A 16,913-nucleotide genomic window follows, 5' to 3' on the forward strand; every position below is an offset into this window, starting at 1 on the left:
AGACTCACACACACACACACACACACACACACACACACACATATACACTCACATATCTACACATATACTCCCCCGTGAATGGACCGTCTCTGACTCATCTCTCCTTGGTGATTCATCTCCTCCTCCGGACCCCGCCCGCCTTCACTGCCCTGCACTTCATACCCAATCACAGCCCACCGGGGTGACGTGACACGCCGCAGTGTGTGTTTGTGTGTGTCTGTTATGCTGTGACATGCAGTCACCATTGAGGCAGCGATATACGAAAACACTCCTTGTCACTTTGGTCAGTCACAGACCCTAGCTGGCCTTTCCTTTTCATTAAAACACCCCCACCTATGTCCTTGTGTGTGTGTTTGTGTGTGTGTGTGTGTGTGTGTGTGTGTGTGTGTGTGTGTGTATGCCTCTGCTTGTCTGCCTGAGTATCTTGAATACAAATTAAGCCCCCGTCTCCCGTGACAGATGCTGCATGGTTTTAGTGTCTTGAATAAAGAGGGAGTTGGCATGAAGAAGGGAGTTGTGAATATTTGAGTGTTGGCATACCTTCAACCTCAAGGTCTCGTGCAAGAAAAAACACTAGTATGAATCCCATCATCTCGCATGTGCTTCCATCGCACGTTGTACTGCATCAGCTGCTGTTTCGCTGACGCACGCACGCGTTCATTCCACTGGAGGCTTTTGAGTAGATTTTTGGCAAATGTTCGCTGAGTTTCTTTGGTGAGATGGCCCAGACCGTGTGCTTGAACTGATGTTCAGTCTGTTACTCTTTACACCCTCACTCCAGTGTTATTTTAGTATTATTTATATACGATTATAGTGTTTATTAATATTTTGAATTGGCTTTTTTTTCTTGTTTAGATTTACGTTTTAATTTTAACACGTTTGGCAATTTTATTCGTTTTTTTTTTATATATTTCTATTTAATATTAACTTTAATTTATATATATTTTTAGTTTTAGTAATTGTATTGCTTAAACTTATTTCAGCTAATTGCCAAGGCAACATTATCGTTTAAGTTTTTTAAGTATATGAAAAGTCTTATAATATGAAATTCTGTGTAATTTAATTATTATTTCATTTTATTTAAATTATCAAAAATGAGCTGGAGGCCTTTGATGTGATTTATCTCCAAAACAAAGGTTTATTGAACTGAATTACATTCAATCTAGTTAATTGCGAAGTAAATGAAGCCCAATCTTTTAGCTGAACTGAATTGTATTCAAAATACCCTTTAAATACCATAGTACCAAGGTTAGTACCACCATTACCATCTGATACCATTCAGTTTAACATGCTAATGTTATATTAATATTTTGTTTCTATTTTAGTATTTATATTACATTATAGTTTTATTAATATTCAATTTAATTAAGCAGAACTGAAAGAAAAGCTCATTCTTTTAGCTAAACAAATAAAATAAAATAGCCGTTTAAATTAATTGAACTGAACAGAACAGAAAAAAATTGTACACTTCTGAACAAAACTGATCTGAATAGAACTTGAAAGTTGAATGAAACTGCACTGAACTGAAATGAACAGATTTAAATTGCACTTAATAAATCTGCTGAAACTAAACAGAACCGGTTCAAAGTGTACTGAACTAATCTGAGTTAAAATGAAATTAACTGAATCAAACCGAGCTGAACTGAACTGTTGAATGGCACTGAATTCATGATGTTTGTGTGGTCTTTCCGCAGTATTTGGACCAGCAGCATGTGCAGCAACTGAATGTGTTCCAGGCCTCCCTGTCCATCACGGGAATGCCCCACAGACCCCTGGGAAGGGCACAGTCGTCCCCCGTCACTTCTAGTCTTAAAGGAGCACCCCTGATTGAGGTGCCCATTAAGCATCTCTTCACAACAGGTACACTGCACCGCTGTCAATCAGTCGCACAGGACAGAGTGGAGAATTTATCTAAAAGGCAATATGTGTATTAGATTAAACTGAATTCATGTTTCATAGCATTTAAACTCCGGATGGAACTGATACTGGGATTGCTAGACTTGTATTTTTAATCATCTCCTGGCTCACTCTGCAGGGCTGGTGTACGACACCTTCATGCTAAAGCACCAGTGCATATGTGGGAACACAAACATCCATCCCGAACACGCCGGTCGCATTCAGAGTGTTTGGTCCAGGCTACAGGAAACAGGGCTGCTTGGTCGCTGTGAGGTGAGTGTGCCACCTACTGGAAGGGTCAGCCAGAAACAATAAACAGGAAGCTTTGTGTTAAAGCTCAGCTCTTTGCAAATACACTTTAGCTTTCTGTTTCTTTTGATAGAAATGAAAACTTTTATTCAGCGAGGACGCATTAAATTGATCAAAAGTGAGAGTAAAGACATTTATAATATTACAAAAGATTTCTATTTCAAATAAATGCTGCCATACATCAAGAAATCCTGAAAAAATGGTTTCCACAAAAAAGCAACACAACGGTTTTCAACATCGATATTGATAAGAAATGTTTCCAGAGCACCATATAAGCATATTAGGTTGATTTCTGAAGGATCATGTGACACGGAAGACTGGAGCAACGATGCTGAAAATTCAGCTTTGCATCACAGGAATAAATTATATTTAAAAACTATATTAAAATAGAAAACATTTATTTAAAATTCTAATAATATTTCACAATATTACTGTTTATACTGTGTTTTTGGTCAAATAAATGCAGCCTTGGTGAGCAGCATAAGAGACTTCTTTAAAAACCATGTAAATAAATCTTACCGACCCCAAACGTTAAATATTTTTGAGCAGTATGTTTTATAACATAATTTAACCTATCATGTAGTGGTGACATTTCACAGCTTCACTATTTATAGCTCCATCAGTCAATGAAAACAAGAAAATATCATTAGATTTAAAAAAAAAAAATTGGTCTGAATAATTTATAGTGACTCAGTCTGAATCAAAATGCTGTTTAAAAATCTTTAATCACAAATGTTTGTAAAGGTCATAGAAAAGTATTGTGAATTCATTATTCGTCATTCAATTTGTCAAAATAGTGGGAACCGTTGTAGTGTTTAGGTAAATCATAGACGTTACCTGAATGTACTTCTGTGTTTGTGTGCAGAGGATCAGAGGAAGGAAGGCCACACTAGATGAAATCCAAACTGTGCATTCTGAGTACCACACGCTGCTCTATGGCACCAGTCCACTGAACCGACAGAAGCTGGACAGCAAGAAACTTTTAGGTGTGTTTTAGAAACTCTCTGTTGTGATGTAAGTAGTTGCTGCTGTCTTGATTTTAGGACGCCAAAACAGGATTCTCCTTCTAGAGTACACCATCCACAAAAAGCTTCCCAATCTGATGGCTTGCTTAAGCAAACCTCCTTTGACAGACGCCTAGGCTTATTTTAGGCCCTAGACATTTGCCCACCCCCGCTTCTGAGTCACCAGTGAAGTGTGTGTGTGTGTGTGTGTGTGTGTGTGTGTGTGTGTGTGTGTGTGTGTGTGTGTGTGTGTGTGTGTGTGTGTGTGTGAGGGTGAGAAGGTTCAGCTGAGGACAGAGTTGCCATCACTCCACCACCTTTCTCACTTTTATATGAGACACACTTTGAAGAAGTGCAGACAGTTTCGACCTTGAGTGCTCTTTGTAGAACAGCGAGACAGATGATGGTTGCGTCAGCGTCATCCAGCGAGCATCCTCGAGACTGAATTAGCATAGCCAATTATGTCATTAACTGAATAGATAATGTGTGAACAACAGATGTGGGGCTAAACATAACACTGCTTTAGATCAGCTTCTGATTTGATTTTTTTTTGTTTTCTAGGTCCAATAAGTCAAAAAATGTATGCTGTCCTACCGTGTGGAGGCATTGGGGTACGTTTTCTCCATTCATCTGTCCAGTCATCACACTTCTTTTATAAAGAATGAAATGGCATTCACATTGTATGCAACTGTACGTTATAGGAGGTATTTCCAAACAAAACAGAATATTCTGGCAAATAATATAGGCAGGAATTTGTCTGTTAGGATTCGTTTGGATTGTGAAAAGTAGGCCATGGTATTATTGGCTATATTATTTTTTCCTTGACTGTGCAACCTTACTTACATTGGGTACTTGGTTATTATTAGTAGTAGTAGTATTTAGATGTTATCATATTTTAATAATTTAATTTATTATTATTAATGTTGTTGTTGCATTAGATTATAATAAATATATAGATTATAATAAAATATAACATCTAAATTATTATCATCATCAAAGTATAATATTAAAATAAATCAAACATTGAAATAATAATTATTAGTAGTAGTAGTAGTAGTAAATGTTTCATCTTATTTTAAATAAATTAGCATTATTATTGTTAGATTAGATTGGAATATATATACATTATAGATATAATAAATATACAGATATATCGACTATAATAAAATAAAACTTCTAAATAATGATCATCATTATTATTAATTATTAAAATATTAAAATAAAACAAAACTTTTAAATAATAAGAATTTTATATATATATATATATATATATATATATATATATAATAACACCATGGACATTTATTAAGGAAGTAAATAGGATCAGTATTGAGCAGTATTTAACTTGATTTTATGCCCTTTAGGTGGACAGTGACACAGTGTGGAACGAGATGCACTCGTCCGGAGCTGTCCGGATGGCGGTGGGCTGCGTCATTGAGCTGGCATTTAAAGTTGCTGCCGGAGAGCTGAAGGTTCATATTTATTTCTCTTACCACAGCTTCGTTTATTTGATGTTGTTCTGGCATAAATATTCAGTGCTTGTATTATATCACATCTCTTATGTTGTCCTCATTCTTCTCTTCTATTTTTGTTTGATGGATAGAACGGGTTTGCGGTGGTCCGTCCTCCTGGTCATCATGCTGAGGAATCAACTGCCATGTAAGTAGTCTGAAATGCCTTCCTCTTTTAGTCTGTGTAAAATATTTTATTACACATATTTGAATGTCATTTAAAGTTGTTTACGTCATCATATATTTTCTACATAAAGCAACAAAATGCATTTAAATGATTCATATGTGGACTTTTATGTCTTGGTGTGAGTTTTGTGTGTACAGATGTTTGTTATCTTGATGGATAAATCAGTTATGTGTGTTGAATACGAGTTGACTGCTCTGTGTGTATCTCGGCAGGGGTTTCTGTTTCTTCAACTCAGTGGCCATCACTGCCAAACTGCTGCAGCAGAAACTCGGGGTGGGCAAGATCCTGATCATAGACTGGGTGAGTTTTTAGGATCTCCATGTGATACACAGCAACTTTTTGTTGTTACAGTCCACACGTAACAAGCAATATTATTGTAACGATTCACTTTAGCTGATTTTAGAGAAGAAAATCTTTCATTGACATGTTAACAGAACCACAAAGAACAAAACCAGACTCGACTCTGTGTTACAAAACCGTCTTCCAATACTTTCATAGGATATTCACCATGGAAACGGGACCCAGCAGGCTTTCTATAATGACCCCAATGTGCTGTACATTTCCCTGCACCGTTATGACGATGGCAACTTTTTCCCAGGCAGCGGAGCTCCTGAGGAGGTAACAACATTTCAGTCACTGTGAGAATAGTGGCCTCCTGTAGTCACATGACCAAAATTGTCTTGTTTTTTTTTTTAGTGGAAACATTCCAGTGTCTTGTTTTTTTTTGTCTGAACTGTCTCATGGGTTCCTCTCTAGGTGGGTGTAGGTCTAGGAGAGGGCTTTAATGTCAACATTGCCTGGACAGGTGGAGTGGAGCCACCTATGGGGGATGTGGAGTATCTAACTGCCTTCAGGTGAGATCTGCACTTGCTGTCTGTCAGAGAGAAATAGAGAAAATGTAAGAAACCTTATACAAAATATAGCCCTACTTTCAGCATTAAAAATGTTTTTTGTTTTAGACCCCATGAAATGGTTTGAGGATTTTTTTTGTATTATTTATAATTTATTTTATTATAGTATAATTTATATAATATTTTTAATTAATTTGGGTGATGTGGAGTATCTAACTGCCTTCAGGTGAGATCTGCACTTGCTGTCTGTCAGAGAGAAATAGAGAAAATGTAAGAAACCTTATACAAAATATAGCCCTACTTTCAGCATTAAAAATGTTTTTTGTTTTAGACCCCATGAAATGGTTTGAGGATTTTTTTTGTATTATTTATAATTTATTTTATTATAGTATAATTTATATAATATTTTTAATTAATTTGTATTGAATGAATTATATGTGTATGTATTATTTTATTAGTAATTGTAAATTATTTTTTATTTTAAATTAAACTATTTTGAGAGGGGGATATATCAACATATAAATGTGTGTGTGATAATATATATATATATATATAATATGTTATTACATAAAATTATATATAATTTTTTTCTTTATATTAATTGTTTTTATATACCCGCACACACACACTTATAAATGTGTGTGTGTGTGTGTGTGTGTGTGTGTTTATATACAGTACTGAGCAAAAGTCTTAGGCCATTAGTATTTTTACCAACAAAAAAAGGTTTTAAGTCAGTTATTTCTATCTTTTGCTGTAGTGTGTCAGTAGGAAATATCAGTTGACATTTCCAAACATTCCTTTTGCCATTAATTGTAATAATCCAGTGAGATTTTTGTATGTTAAGGAGTCTGAGGATGTTGTCAAAAATAATGTCATAAATAGATTTTATTTATCAATTAACTTCAGTTAACTAAATCAAATCAGTATTTGGTGTGACCATCCTCTCTGTTTAAAACAGCTATAGTCCTCGGTGCACTTGCACGTAGTTTTTCAGTAGCTTTGCAGGAAGGTTTCTTCAAGTGTCTTGGAGACGTTGCCACAGTTCTTCTGGATTTAGTCTGTCTCAGTTTGTTCTGTTTCTTCATGTAGTTCCAGACAGACTGGATGATGATCAGATCAGATCTCTGTGTGGAGCACTGGCTGTCGTCGGACTCCTTGTGCAAACAAAAATCTCACTGCATTATTACGATTAATGGCAAAAGGAATATTTGGAAATGTGAACTGATATTTCCGACACACTACAGCAAAAGATAGAAATAACTAAAAAAAAACTTTTTTTTTTTTGGTGAAAATGCTAATGGCCTAAGACTTTTGCACAGCTCTGTATATATATATTATTATTAATTTCAAAAATGTTTTTCATATCAAAGCGATTGATCTTTAGAAATGTATTACGTTTTAAGTATTTGGAGTACACTTGTATAAAGATGTTGTCTCATAGGAGTCCGTGCTGATCATTTGTAAATCAAAGTCTTAATGTGTCTGTGTGCTTGCAGAACGGTGGTGATGCCCATAGCCAATGAGTTCTCCCCGGATGTAGTGCTAGTGTCAGCTGGTTTTGATGCTGTGGAGGGCCATCAGTCCCCCCTGGGTGGATATAATGTCACCGCCAAATGTGAGTTTGCTGTTTTTCTGTTTCCAGTACCAGAGGTCAGATGGCGCAAATGCTGTTTGTACCCGTTGATTGCATAGATGGGTTGTATTATACACAAAAAATCCATTTATTTATTTGAGCTTGGACTATCTCATTTCTTTTGGGTCATTGCTTTGGTAGTACCACTAGACAGTATGAACTCAATAGAATGATCGTTAACCTCCATTTCGGTTATAACTGGGGGGCGTTAAGTTTTGCTGAAGGCTTTGGAGTTTGTTTATAGATCATGAATTACCCAGCATGCTCCTGGCTCTGTGCGTAGGTTTCGGCCATCTCACTAAGCAGTTGATGAAGCTGGCTGGCGGCCGTGTGGTTTTGGCACTGGAAGGAGGTCACGACCTCACCGCCATCTGTGACGCATCCGAGTCCTGCGTGGCTGCATTGCTTGGAGACGAGGTGCCCATCATTCATTCACACACATCTAAAACAGTACATGATATGATTATATTTGAGCTGCATAACTCAGTGCTTCTGTTTTAACCCTTCTGTTCTGGAGTCTCATTGATAAAACAAAAGGTTAAAGCTTAAATAATATTTGCCTGATTGGTTTTAATTAGGTCAGAGGAACATATTTGAACAATTTAAAGGGTAAATAATTTGTATTATTATAATTACACATACATTATTAGGGTCTCTGGGACCCTCAACATAAAAACAGCAAGGTCAATATTAGCAGAATAGGAGTTTTTAATAGTGTTCCTATTTATGAAATAAACAAATAATTTTTTTGTGTGCTGCAGTTGGATCCTGTACCACTGACAATGCTTCAACAGAAACCGTGTCCAAAAGCCACAGCCTCTCTAGAGAGGGTCATTGAGATTCAGAGTAAGTAAAACTGAAGAAAACTCGGTTAAGTTTGTATTGTATTAATTTCTACATTCATTCATTCATTCATTCATTCATTCATTATGTTACTTCATATGAAAGTGTGTTAAATATCAGTATTGTGGTAATGGATTTATTCAGCAATGTCTTTAATTAACTTTTTTTTTTAAAGATTTTCCCAGGAAAAACTGTAGAATTTGATATATATTAATTTTAAAGATCTTATATAATTATTTGCAGTTTTCTATAAAGCTTATTTGTGTATTGTGCTGGCATGGCATAAAAAAAATCATTAAATTTATTTTTTTAAAAACAGTATTGAGCAATTTTCTTTTAGTATAATTTAGCTACTGTTATAACTTTTATTAATATTTGAATTATTTTTATATTTTCCATTTTTATTTTAAATAGTCATTTTTAGAATTGTATATTTTTAGAATTTTTTAACTAAATTAAAATCAGAAATGTTGCCTTGGCAACTAGCTGAAATAAAAAGTTAAATTTTTTTTATTTTATTTCAGTTAGCGTTTATTTTATTTCAAGTGATGAAATTGTTTTTTTAATTGTTTTCATTTTAGTTAACTATAATACCCCTGGGATTGAGGTCTTGATGACGTAAAGATCTTTATCATTATTTATCTTCTCATGATCTGTAGGTAAACACTGGACGTCTGTGCAGAGGTTGGCTCCTACAGTGGGCCAGTCTCTACTGGACACTCAGAGACGGGAGAAGGACGAGGCAGACACTTTGACCGCCATGGCCTCTCTCACTGTGGACAACGATCAGCAAAAGACCTCCACAGAAACCAGCAGGTACAGCCACTCGAGTCAAGTAGAACCTGTTGTCATATACACCTCCGCTGTTACATAGAATGTTTAATACATAATTTTACCCTTCATTAACCATTAACCAATCACTCCTTCCTCAGATCAGCAGAGGAGCCCATGGAGGAGGAGCCCGTGTTGTAGAAGAGCGAGCACAGTGCATCATTGCTCCAACCTTCTTGTCCACGCGTGCTTGGCACTGGTCACGCCTCATGTTCCTCCTCCCAGCTCTTTGATTGGTTCCCTCGGTCCTTCACTCATTTCCAGGTGCTTGACTGACACGTTCACAGCCCACCCACTTTCGCTTTTCTGAGGTTAAAGCATAGCAAACTGTTGCCGAAAGGGGATGACAAGGCATGATGGGTACTTACAGGACCACTCCAGTGAGGGTTGCGCAGCTGGAAAGGCCGAACAATGGAGTGCTCTTCAGAGAGAGGCCTTTGATTTCATTTTCTCATTGTATTGAACTGAGGATGTAAAGAAGAAAATGCAAAAAAAAAAAAAAGAAGAAGGGGAAAACATCACGACAGCCCAGGGATGTTGTCGCTCGGGGGGGCGGCGAAAAGCTTTGTTTTCTGTACAAAGTATAATGTACAAAGTTCCAAAAAAAAAAGCCAACAAGCAGCAAAAATACTTCAGCACAAAACACACATATACACTCATTCACAAGCAACACGGTTCCCAAAAGAGGAGCCTGATGTGTCGAAACACCTTTTGCAGACAAGTATACTCGTTTACACTGTACTGTGTCGATTATTTGGTATACTTGTTCATCTGTATAATAGCCTGTTATGAAAAGCACACAAACCTACGAGAAATATAAGTATAAAATATATATATAAATATACATACAAACATATATATAAGCATATATATGTAGTTTTGTGTGTACCGTATACACATTTGAACATACAAAAAAATATATAAATACTTTATATCCCCTATGGAACATTTTCTTATCAGTTGTGGTTGTACATACAGTAAAAGAGCCTGCAGACTTTTATCCAGAAGTGAAAGAATGATGGTTAGCCTTTTCTCCCAGAAGCATTTCTTGTCTCTTAGAGAAAACAGTACTTTTTTGGAATATACGGCTTTGCTATAACATACTCGCACATAAACGTGAATAACGGCAGCCCATCCGTTTTAAGACAAAGGTGTAAAATACGAAGAGAGGATTTTCAAAGCGTCCATCTCAACTTTCGGTGGAGAACGAGGATAGACGCATTGTGGTAATGTCTCAAGAAAGATTTTTTTTCCAAGAACTTGGTGCCTTTTATACTAAGGAAAACATTTAACAACACCAATACTTAACGAATCGTGACTCCTTGGACTTCACTTTCATTGATTTGTTTGTTTTTCAAATTGCCTTAAATTTTTCAAAGAAAATTAACTTTAGCCATGAACGACGGAGAGCACAAAATGATTACTATCCTCCTCCTGCCCCACTTTCTTTCCATTTCTCTCTTTAGTTTTATTTTTTGGGGGGGATGTAAGTGTTGTGTTCTTGGTAAAAGGTTTTGATACTTTTTTTTTATTTTACGTTAACAAAAGAACAAACAGAAGAAATTCAGCGATTGTTTCATTTATCAGTCCTGTGCCGCAGACTAGCACATGACGTGATTGTTTGGAAACACTGCTGATGTTGTGACCAACTTGTTTGTTTTCTTCATTTTAACGTCACTTTCCTTTGTCCATTTATTTGATTGGCTCCCTTACTCTCTTTTATTTGAAACTTGTTTTATTTGACTTTATTTCCATTGGCGAGAGAGTGTTAGCGGTGACTTTTTTATTAAAACATTTCCTTTTTTGTACAAAAATGTAAAAGAAAACAAAAAAAGTCTGTATCAGTGTTAATTTCGTCATTTGATTTGAAGTATTCTCTGATAAGGAATGTACAGCGTGCTACAGATATTATCAGTGATGTTGATTTATGTCACTGTGCAGTGCATTTGGCATTGTCCTTTTTCAGGATTTAAGGATATTTTTTTCTGGCAATAAGAGTGACTACCACTTTTTTTGTTTAACACTAAAATACTCCGCAAACTTTTGATTACATTTCCGACATCTTTTAATCACTTGTGCACTTGTGGATGAAATGCAATGGCTTGTTTATGACCCTGAAATAACAATCCTTCATTACATTTTCACTGTGTGACAACAGCTTTTTGGGGGCCAAATTCGATGTAATCCACTGCGTCTTTATTTAACGTCACCCTCTTCCTTTAGCAATGTCACAGAAGTCTGAGAGGTGACTACGTGTCTAATGGCAAACACTTTTTTTAATGAGACTGAACCGGGCCTCGGGCATCTTGCACTAATAACTACACTGTAGGTCCGAACCTAATTGCGTTTCTTTTTTTTACTTTCGGTTCTCAGACGCAAATTGAGGCATTAAAAGCAGAGTGAATTATCTCCGCAAATGACGTGTGAACTCTCGCCAGCGTTTTTCTTTGTGTGCATTCACTGATTCACCGATGAACTGTTGACGTTGAAGCGTCAGAAACTTCGCTGCGCATTTCTCGACTCTGCTCTCTTTTGATTTATTTATTTGGAGTCAGAAATTATTAGTTGCGTTGCTTATGGATCGATGTTTGTCTCATTGTAAATCGATGAAAAATTCGACAGCCTCTGGGCAATAACTTAACTTTTTTTAAAAGATATATTACAATAGCTAAAAAGTGAACAGCCAGTTTTTTTCGCGACAACAACAGTCCTCTGTTTGTTACGTCACCATCTGATAAAGTATTTCTACATGCTGTTGAAACACTACCGTCACCTTCAGCTGTTTGTTCTGTCTCTAACCGTTGACTTGCTTTCGCGCGAACTGCGGTTAAAGAGAAACAGTAAACCCTTTGTGAAAAATCAGGCTGACACTATCCTCTGTACGTAGATACTGTAATATACACTAAGAGAATTTCCCTCTTCTATGTGGCTATGGGATGTGCTGTCTGAATCAGGAACTGCTGTGACCAGGTTTCGTAACGTTTGGATGTAGATCACCAACCATTTGTGCAGAGTTTTGTATTTTCACCCTATATGGTGTCAAACAGTTTATTGACCGTGCAGTTGGTGGTGAACGCTTTTTCTCCTTTTCCTTTCCGTTCCTTTTATACTTTTCTGGATGAATCGGCTGACCCTGAGAAGTCCCTTTTTGAGACCTTATCCTTCTCTTTGGGTGCGTGGGGTTGAGCAATACATAGAGAGGGGAAATAATCGCTCAGATGTAATACAGTATGACGCTTGGCGCTGTTCGTTTTCGATGGACGTTTTCCAACACGGTCTCTTTCGCAACAATCTTTACACAAAGAAAACAACGTCAACGGCGTGAACAGGGCCTTACGATGGACACCGGGAAACCTCTGTATGTGTAAAAGACATCGACATTCGCCGTGGAAGATAGCTTTACTGTCTCTGCCACATATTTTGCTATTGGGTAAATATGTATATTTATTGCTAATTCATATGTTGTGTATATGTAGTGACCTATGATCGTCGAGGTTCAAAGAGTGCTTGTATATTTTTTTGACTTGTTTGAAAGAGAGGTTGTGTCTCCTTCACTGTCTCTTCATTTCTTTGCTGTTCTACATCACTTGTTGTGATTGGGTGTTTCAATTTTTAAGCTCTTTTTTCTCTCTCTCGCTCTCTACTCTCCTCTCTTTCTTGTCTATCTTCTGGTCATATTGATATGCAGAAGTTATCTGAAATTATCAAAGCACATTCCCTGATTTATTGTGTTCTTTCAATGCTTTCATGTTGCGACAATACAAAGGTGTGTATACTAACTGCTACACACGTGTATATAGAGTGCATATATGTGTACACATGTGCAATACACGCTATTTGAGCAATCTATTACTGTGACTATTAATCATTAAAAATTGCTGTCCCTTTGAATCCTGCTGTTTCTTTGTTTCTTTGTTTTTTCTTCCAACTTCTTTAAATAACTGCTCAACATATACAGGGAGACATTTGAGCCAGTTGCGATACAGATACAAGACATTTTTCTTACTGTTTTATCTTCCTGCAGTGTTGTCTAGCTGTGTATGCTCTGCATTTCATCTTAAATGGATTAGAAAATCAATGCACGGATGTTTGTTTGGTTTTTTTTAAAGCAAAAATCCTCATGTAGTTAGGCACATTTTTTCATTCAGCTTCATTTATGTATTTAATATTTTAGTGATTCTTTCAAATAATTAAATCACTAATAATTTGTAATAATATATTACTACATTTGCATTTTGATTATATTTATAATTTATATAAAATGTATAATTTAATAATAATTACAAATATAATCTTATTCTTATTTGTATTTGAAAAATATTTGTAATGTATATGGAAATCTTTTTTTTTTTACTGTAGACAAAATAATCACATTCAAAAATTTGCATACTAAAAGACAAGAGTGAGGGGCAAGTTTAGCCCAGAAATCATGTGACGATTTATTTGTTTTATTGTATTTATGTATTTTTCATGGGAAAGTCCAGTGAAGAAAAATTGTGGAAAAAATATTTTTCTTATTAATTTTAAAAAATATATAATTAATAATAAATTAAATAGGCTATTTGAAAAAATTACAAACTACAGTATTTGACAGTATTACGGTTTGTTCTTTCAAAAAATACTGATCAGAGAACTTTGTAATTCTACTGACAACATTTTTAATATTTTTTTCGGGTTTATACATAGATCTAAAAATACTTTTATGGTGGGCAGAAAAAAAAAAGAGTTCGATATAATAGGTTTTTTTACACTATTTTTATTTTTCACTGTATAAAAGGGTTTTTATACTTGAAAATATATAGCTGCCTTTAAGGGGGTCCTTTGCCAGTGGGACCATCATATGTGGGAGTCTGGGGCAACAAGAAGTTTAAAAGCCATGATTGAGGTCACAGAAGGTAAAAACAGGCTCCTCTGTGTTTTCAACCAACCTTGTGCATAAATCAGGGAGATGAGTAAGTGAGAAGTGGGCAAATGAGGGCGTGTAGCGCGTTGTAGTAAGATATTCATGATGTAGGCTACTACTCCATAGTAAAGTGGGCGTGGCTTCGTTTGCAGCGGCGGGTTTTGCGTCACTTCATTCATTCCCGCGGAACGCCTCCTCGCGCTCCCTCCCGTGCTGACGCGGCTGCGCGTGTTTACGTGAGGCGACTGCTCCCGTTTCCTGGCGGAGAAGATGGCGGCTCCTGGACCAGGGGAGTATTTCAGCGTCGGGAGCCATGTCTCATGCATCACCTGCCTGGGGCAGCGCCTGCAAGGAGAGGTCGTCGCTTTTGACTACCCGTCCAAGATGCTGACTTTGAGTATCCTTTTGTCGTCTCAGCTTGTCATTGAATCATCGGGATCCACAACTGCAAGAGGCCTGGTCTGGGGGTAAATGCCAAAGACATTTTCACCACGGTGAAGACGGTCCACTCGACGTTCGCTTCCGTGTTTAGCGCATGCTGAGTCAGGTGGCGCACACTTGTACCTTCGATTGGTTACCACATTTTAATCTCGTGCTCTTTAGTTCATACATCCCCTCGATAACACACACATTTGGACTCGCACAGCATGAGTTAGTAAGGTAACGTTAGTGTTTTATAATAGTAAGTAATTACTTCTGGTGTTCTCACATAGAACATCTGGGATTTTTAAACGTGCGCTGTAATATGGAAATTTCAGTATTGAGAATATAATTATATGTCTGGTTATTGGTGGATTCTGCTCATCTGTGTAGATGTCAAATTGCCATTCTTTATAGTTGTGGAGATTTTGATTCATCCCAGTGAGTCGAATCTTTTGAATCAGTTCGCTGGCCATTTTTTTGTGTGTAATTCAACTTTATTATTTTTTGCGTGCGTTTTTAAATAAATGTCTCAATTTTGTAAAGCGATGGATATCACATTATGAAGAAAGCATGACAAAATAGCCTAAAATTATCATTTTAACTTCCTTATGTCATTTTAATAGCATATAGTCATCTGTCGTGTTTAGTAGAATCATAATTTTTCTGTCCCCTTAAATCTCAAATAGCATATGTGGTATAAATAAATTAAAAATGTTCGTAATTGTATTTATTTTGTTTAGCAACCCTGAGATTTCAGAGAAAGAAAAACGAGTCGGTGAATAAGAATGATTCGTTCGTTTAAAAGATTTGTTCAAATAGACCGATCCACGCATTCGTTTGGCTCAATCAAACGTGTTAGCGAATTAACATCATTATCCAGTTATCTCACAAGACTAAAAAATAAATAATAATAGAAAAGTCATGTAAATCCACCTTAGAAGACCTGCATGCTTCTGACTTAAACGAAAGGCTTCAGCGCGTTTATTTGCCGTATCTTTTGAACTGCAGCTACCAAGCATAATGGAAGTGAATGAGGGTGGACAGGCTGTCAAATACAGCATTGCTGCTCTGCCGTACTAAAATGTGCGCATGCGTGCTTTGGGGGCGTCAGCTAGCCTGAACGTTAACGTCCTAGTCTCTCTGCCTGACACAAAATGCGCATCCAGTCGTGCATATTATATGCAGTTACATATACTGTATTGTTTCTCCCATGCATCATGCCACATTTTGATCATTGCAGTTGTTGGTCACCATGAGTTCCCTGTGGTTTGCTTGCTAACCTGCTGATGTGCTGCCATTCCTGTATTCAAATAACAGTCACTATATGTCAAAAAAATACTAAGAGGATGATAAGAGAAGCCCTTAACCAGTAGTTCTAAATAAGGAACTTTCTGAAACTTGATAAAACTGGTTTTGTTGTCAGACCTCTTCAGATGATTAGCTCAGCTAGCTATTGCATTAGTTTGCTCATGAATGATCACTAGTAACAATCACCATTTAACATCTAAATGGTCATTAGTCTGAAAATGCTTAGTAAGACATTTTGCATGACAGGTTATTTAATTAAAGGACGACAATTTGATTTATAGAATTATATAAACATTTTTATGTAAAATTTTAAGTTTTGCTAATTAAATATTCCTTAAACATTCTCACTCTCTTTTTCCATGGCGTTGGTATTGTCAGGATTCCTACAGCCACTGAAAACCTCATCAAATATGCTGATGAATTTGGTTGAATTCTAAAATGGATATGCGTTTTTCGTCTTGTGCTCTTCACTTCAAATATTTTATTGGCTAGATGTTTCGCTTAGTATTTTTGTAGAGTAAAAATGACTCTGTCACAAACTGTTGGTTTAGGGCCTGATTTGTTCACGTCAAAAGATAACTGTTTAAATTGATTAATATATGTTTCAGGTATGACTGTGTAGTTCAGGGGTGCCCAAACTCGGTCCTGGAGGGCCGATGTCCTGCAGAGTTTAGCTCCAACTTGCCTCAACACACCTGCCAGGAAGTTTATAGTATGCCTAGTAAGAGCTTGATTCGCTGGTTCAGGTGTGTCTAATTGGGGTTGGATCTAAACTCTGCAGGACATCGGCCCTCCAGGACCGAGTTTGGGCACCCCTAGTGTAGTTTATTATTGCAGAATGTGATCATCTTTTCTGCTAATGTTAAAGTCATGATGAAATTGAAGTAGTGGCAGATCTTTTCTTCCGTATTGTGATGTACATCCGAGTGTAGTGCATTATCAAGATAAACAGTTGAGGCAGATGAATACCAACCTTTGCCGCAGACTTTATTTTACTCATAAATCCAAAACCATTATTCTGGAGTCAGTCAGCTTAAGCAGTGATCATTTTGCTGTCATCACTAGCTTTGCTGCTTTGGTTTTCTTTCTGGTTTAAAGGGGTCATAGGATGCCCATTTTCCACAAGTTGATATGATTCTTTAGGGTCTTAATGAAAAGTCTGTAACATAGTTTGGTTAAAATTTCTCAATGGTAGTGTAAAAAACACCTTTTTA

The 16,913-nt window shown here is 36.5% G+C and overlaps 2 protein-coding genes across 4 annotated transcripts in view; both read left to right on the forward strand.

The window, feature by feature from the left end:
- hdac5 (histone deacetylase 5) overlaps positions 1-9,587 on the forward strand; it is an 85,315-nt gene extending 75,728 nt beyond the window's left edge. For all 3 annotated transcript variants that reach the window (XM_016459475.1, XM_016459473.1, XM_016459474.1), the window contains 14 exons: positions 1,695-1,860; positions 2,036-2,169; positions 3,071-3,191; positions 3,771-3,820; positions 4,574-4,681; positions 4,813-4,868; positions 5,120-5,207; positions 5,406-5,525; positions 5,664-5,761; positions 7,255-7,373; positions 7,675-7,808; positions 8,153-8,237; positions 8,894-9,050; positions 9,167-9,587. In XM_016459475.1, coding sequence (XP_016314961.1) covers positions 1,695-1,860; positions 2,036-2,169; positions 3,071-3,191; positions 3,771-3,820; positions 4,574-4,681; positions 4,813-4,868; positions 5,120-5,207; positions 5,406-5,525; positions 5,664-5,761; positions 7,255-7,373; positions 7,675-7,808; positions 8,153-8,237; positions 8,894-9,050; positions 9,167-9,206 — 1,476 coding nt within the window. In that variant the 3' untranslated portion in view covers positions 9,207-9,587. The remainder of the gene's footprint in view (positions 1-1,694; positions 1,861-2,035; positions 2,170-3,070; positions 3,192-3,770; positions 3,821-4,573; positions 4,682-4,812; positions 4,869-5,119; positions 5,208-5,405; positions 5,526-5,663; positions 5,762-7,254; positions 7,374-7,674; positions 7,809-8,152; positions 8,238-8,893; positions 9,051-9,166) is intronic.
- Positions 9,588-13,888: 4,301 nt separating this feature from the next.
- Positions 13,889-16,913, forward strand: part of LOC107667763 (protein LSM12 homolog B-like) — a 9,440-nt gene continuing 6,415 nt past the window's right edge. Inside the window, exon 1 of the mRNA XM_016459490.1 lies at positions 13,889-14,365. Within this exon, the coding sequence (XP_016314976.1) occupies positions 14,239-14,365 (127 nt within the window). The 5' untranslated portion in view covers positions 13,889-14,238. The remainder of the gene's footprint in view (positions 14,366-16,913) is intronic.

The sequence above is a fragment of the Sinocyclocheilus anshuiensis genome, unplaced genomic scaffold, assembly GCF_001515605.1.
Source record: "Sinocyclocheilus anshuiensis isolate Anshui unplaced genomic scaffold, SAMN03320099.WGS_v1.1 scaffold1563, whole genome shotgun sequence".
NCBI classification, from domain to species: domain Eukaryota; kingdom Metazoa; phylum Chordata; class Actinopteri; order Cypriniformes; family Cyprinidae; genus Sinocyclocheilus; species Sinocyclocheilus anshuiensis.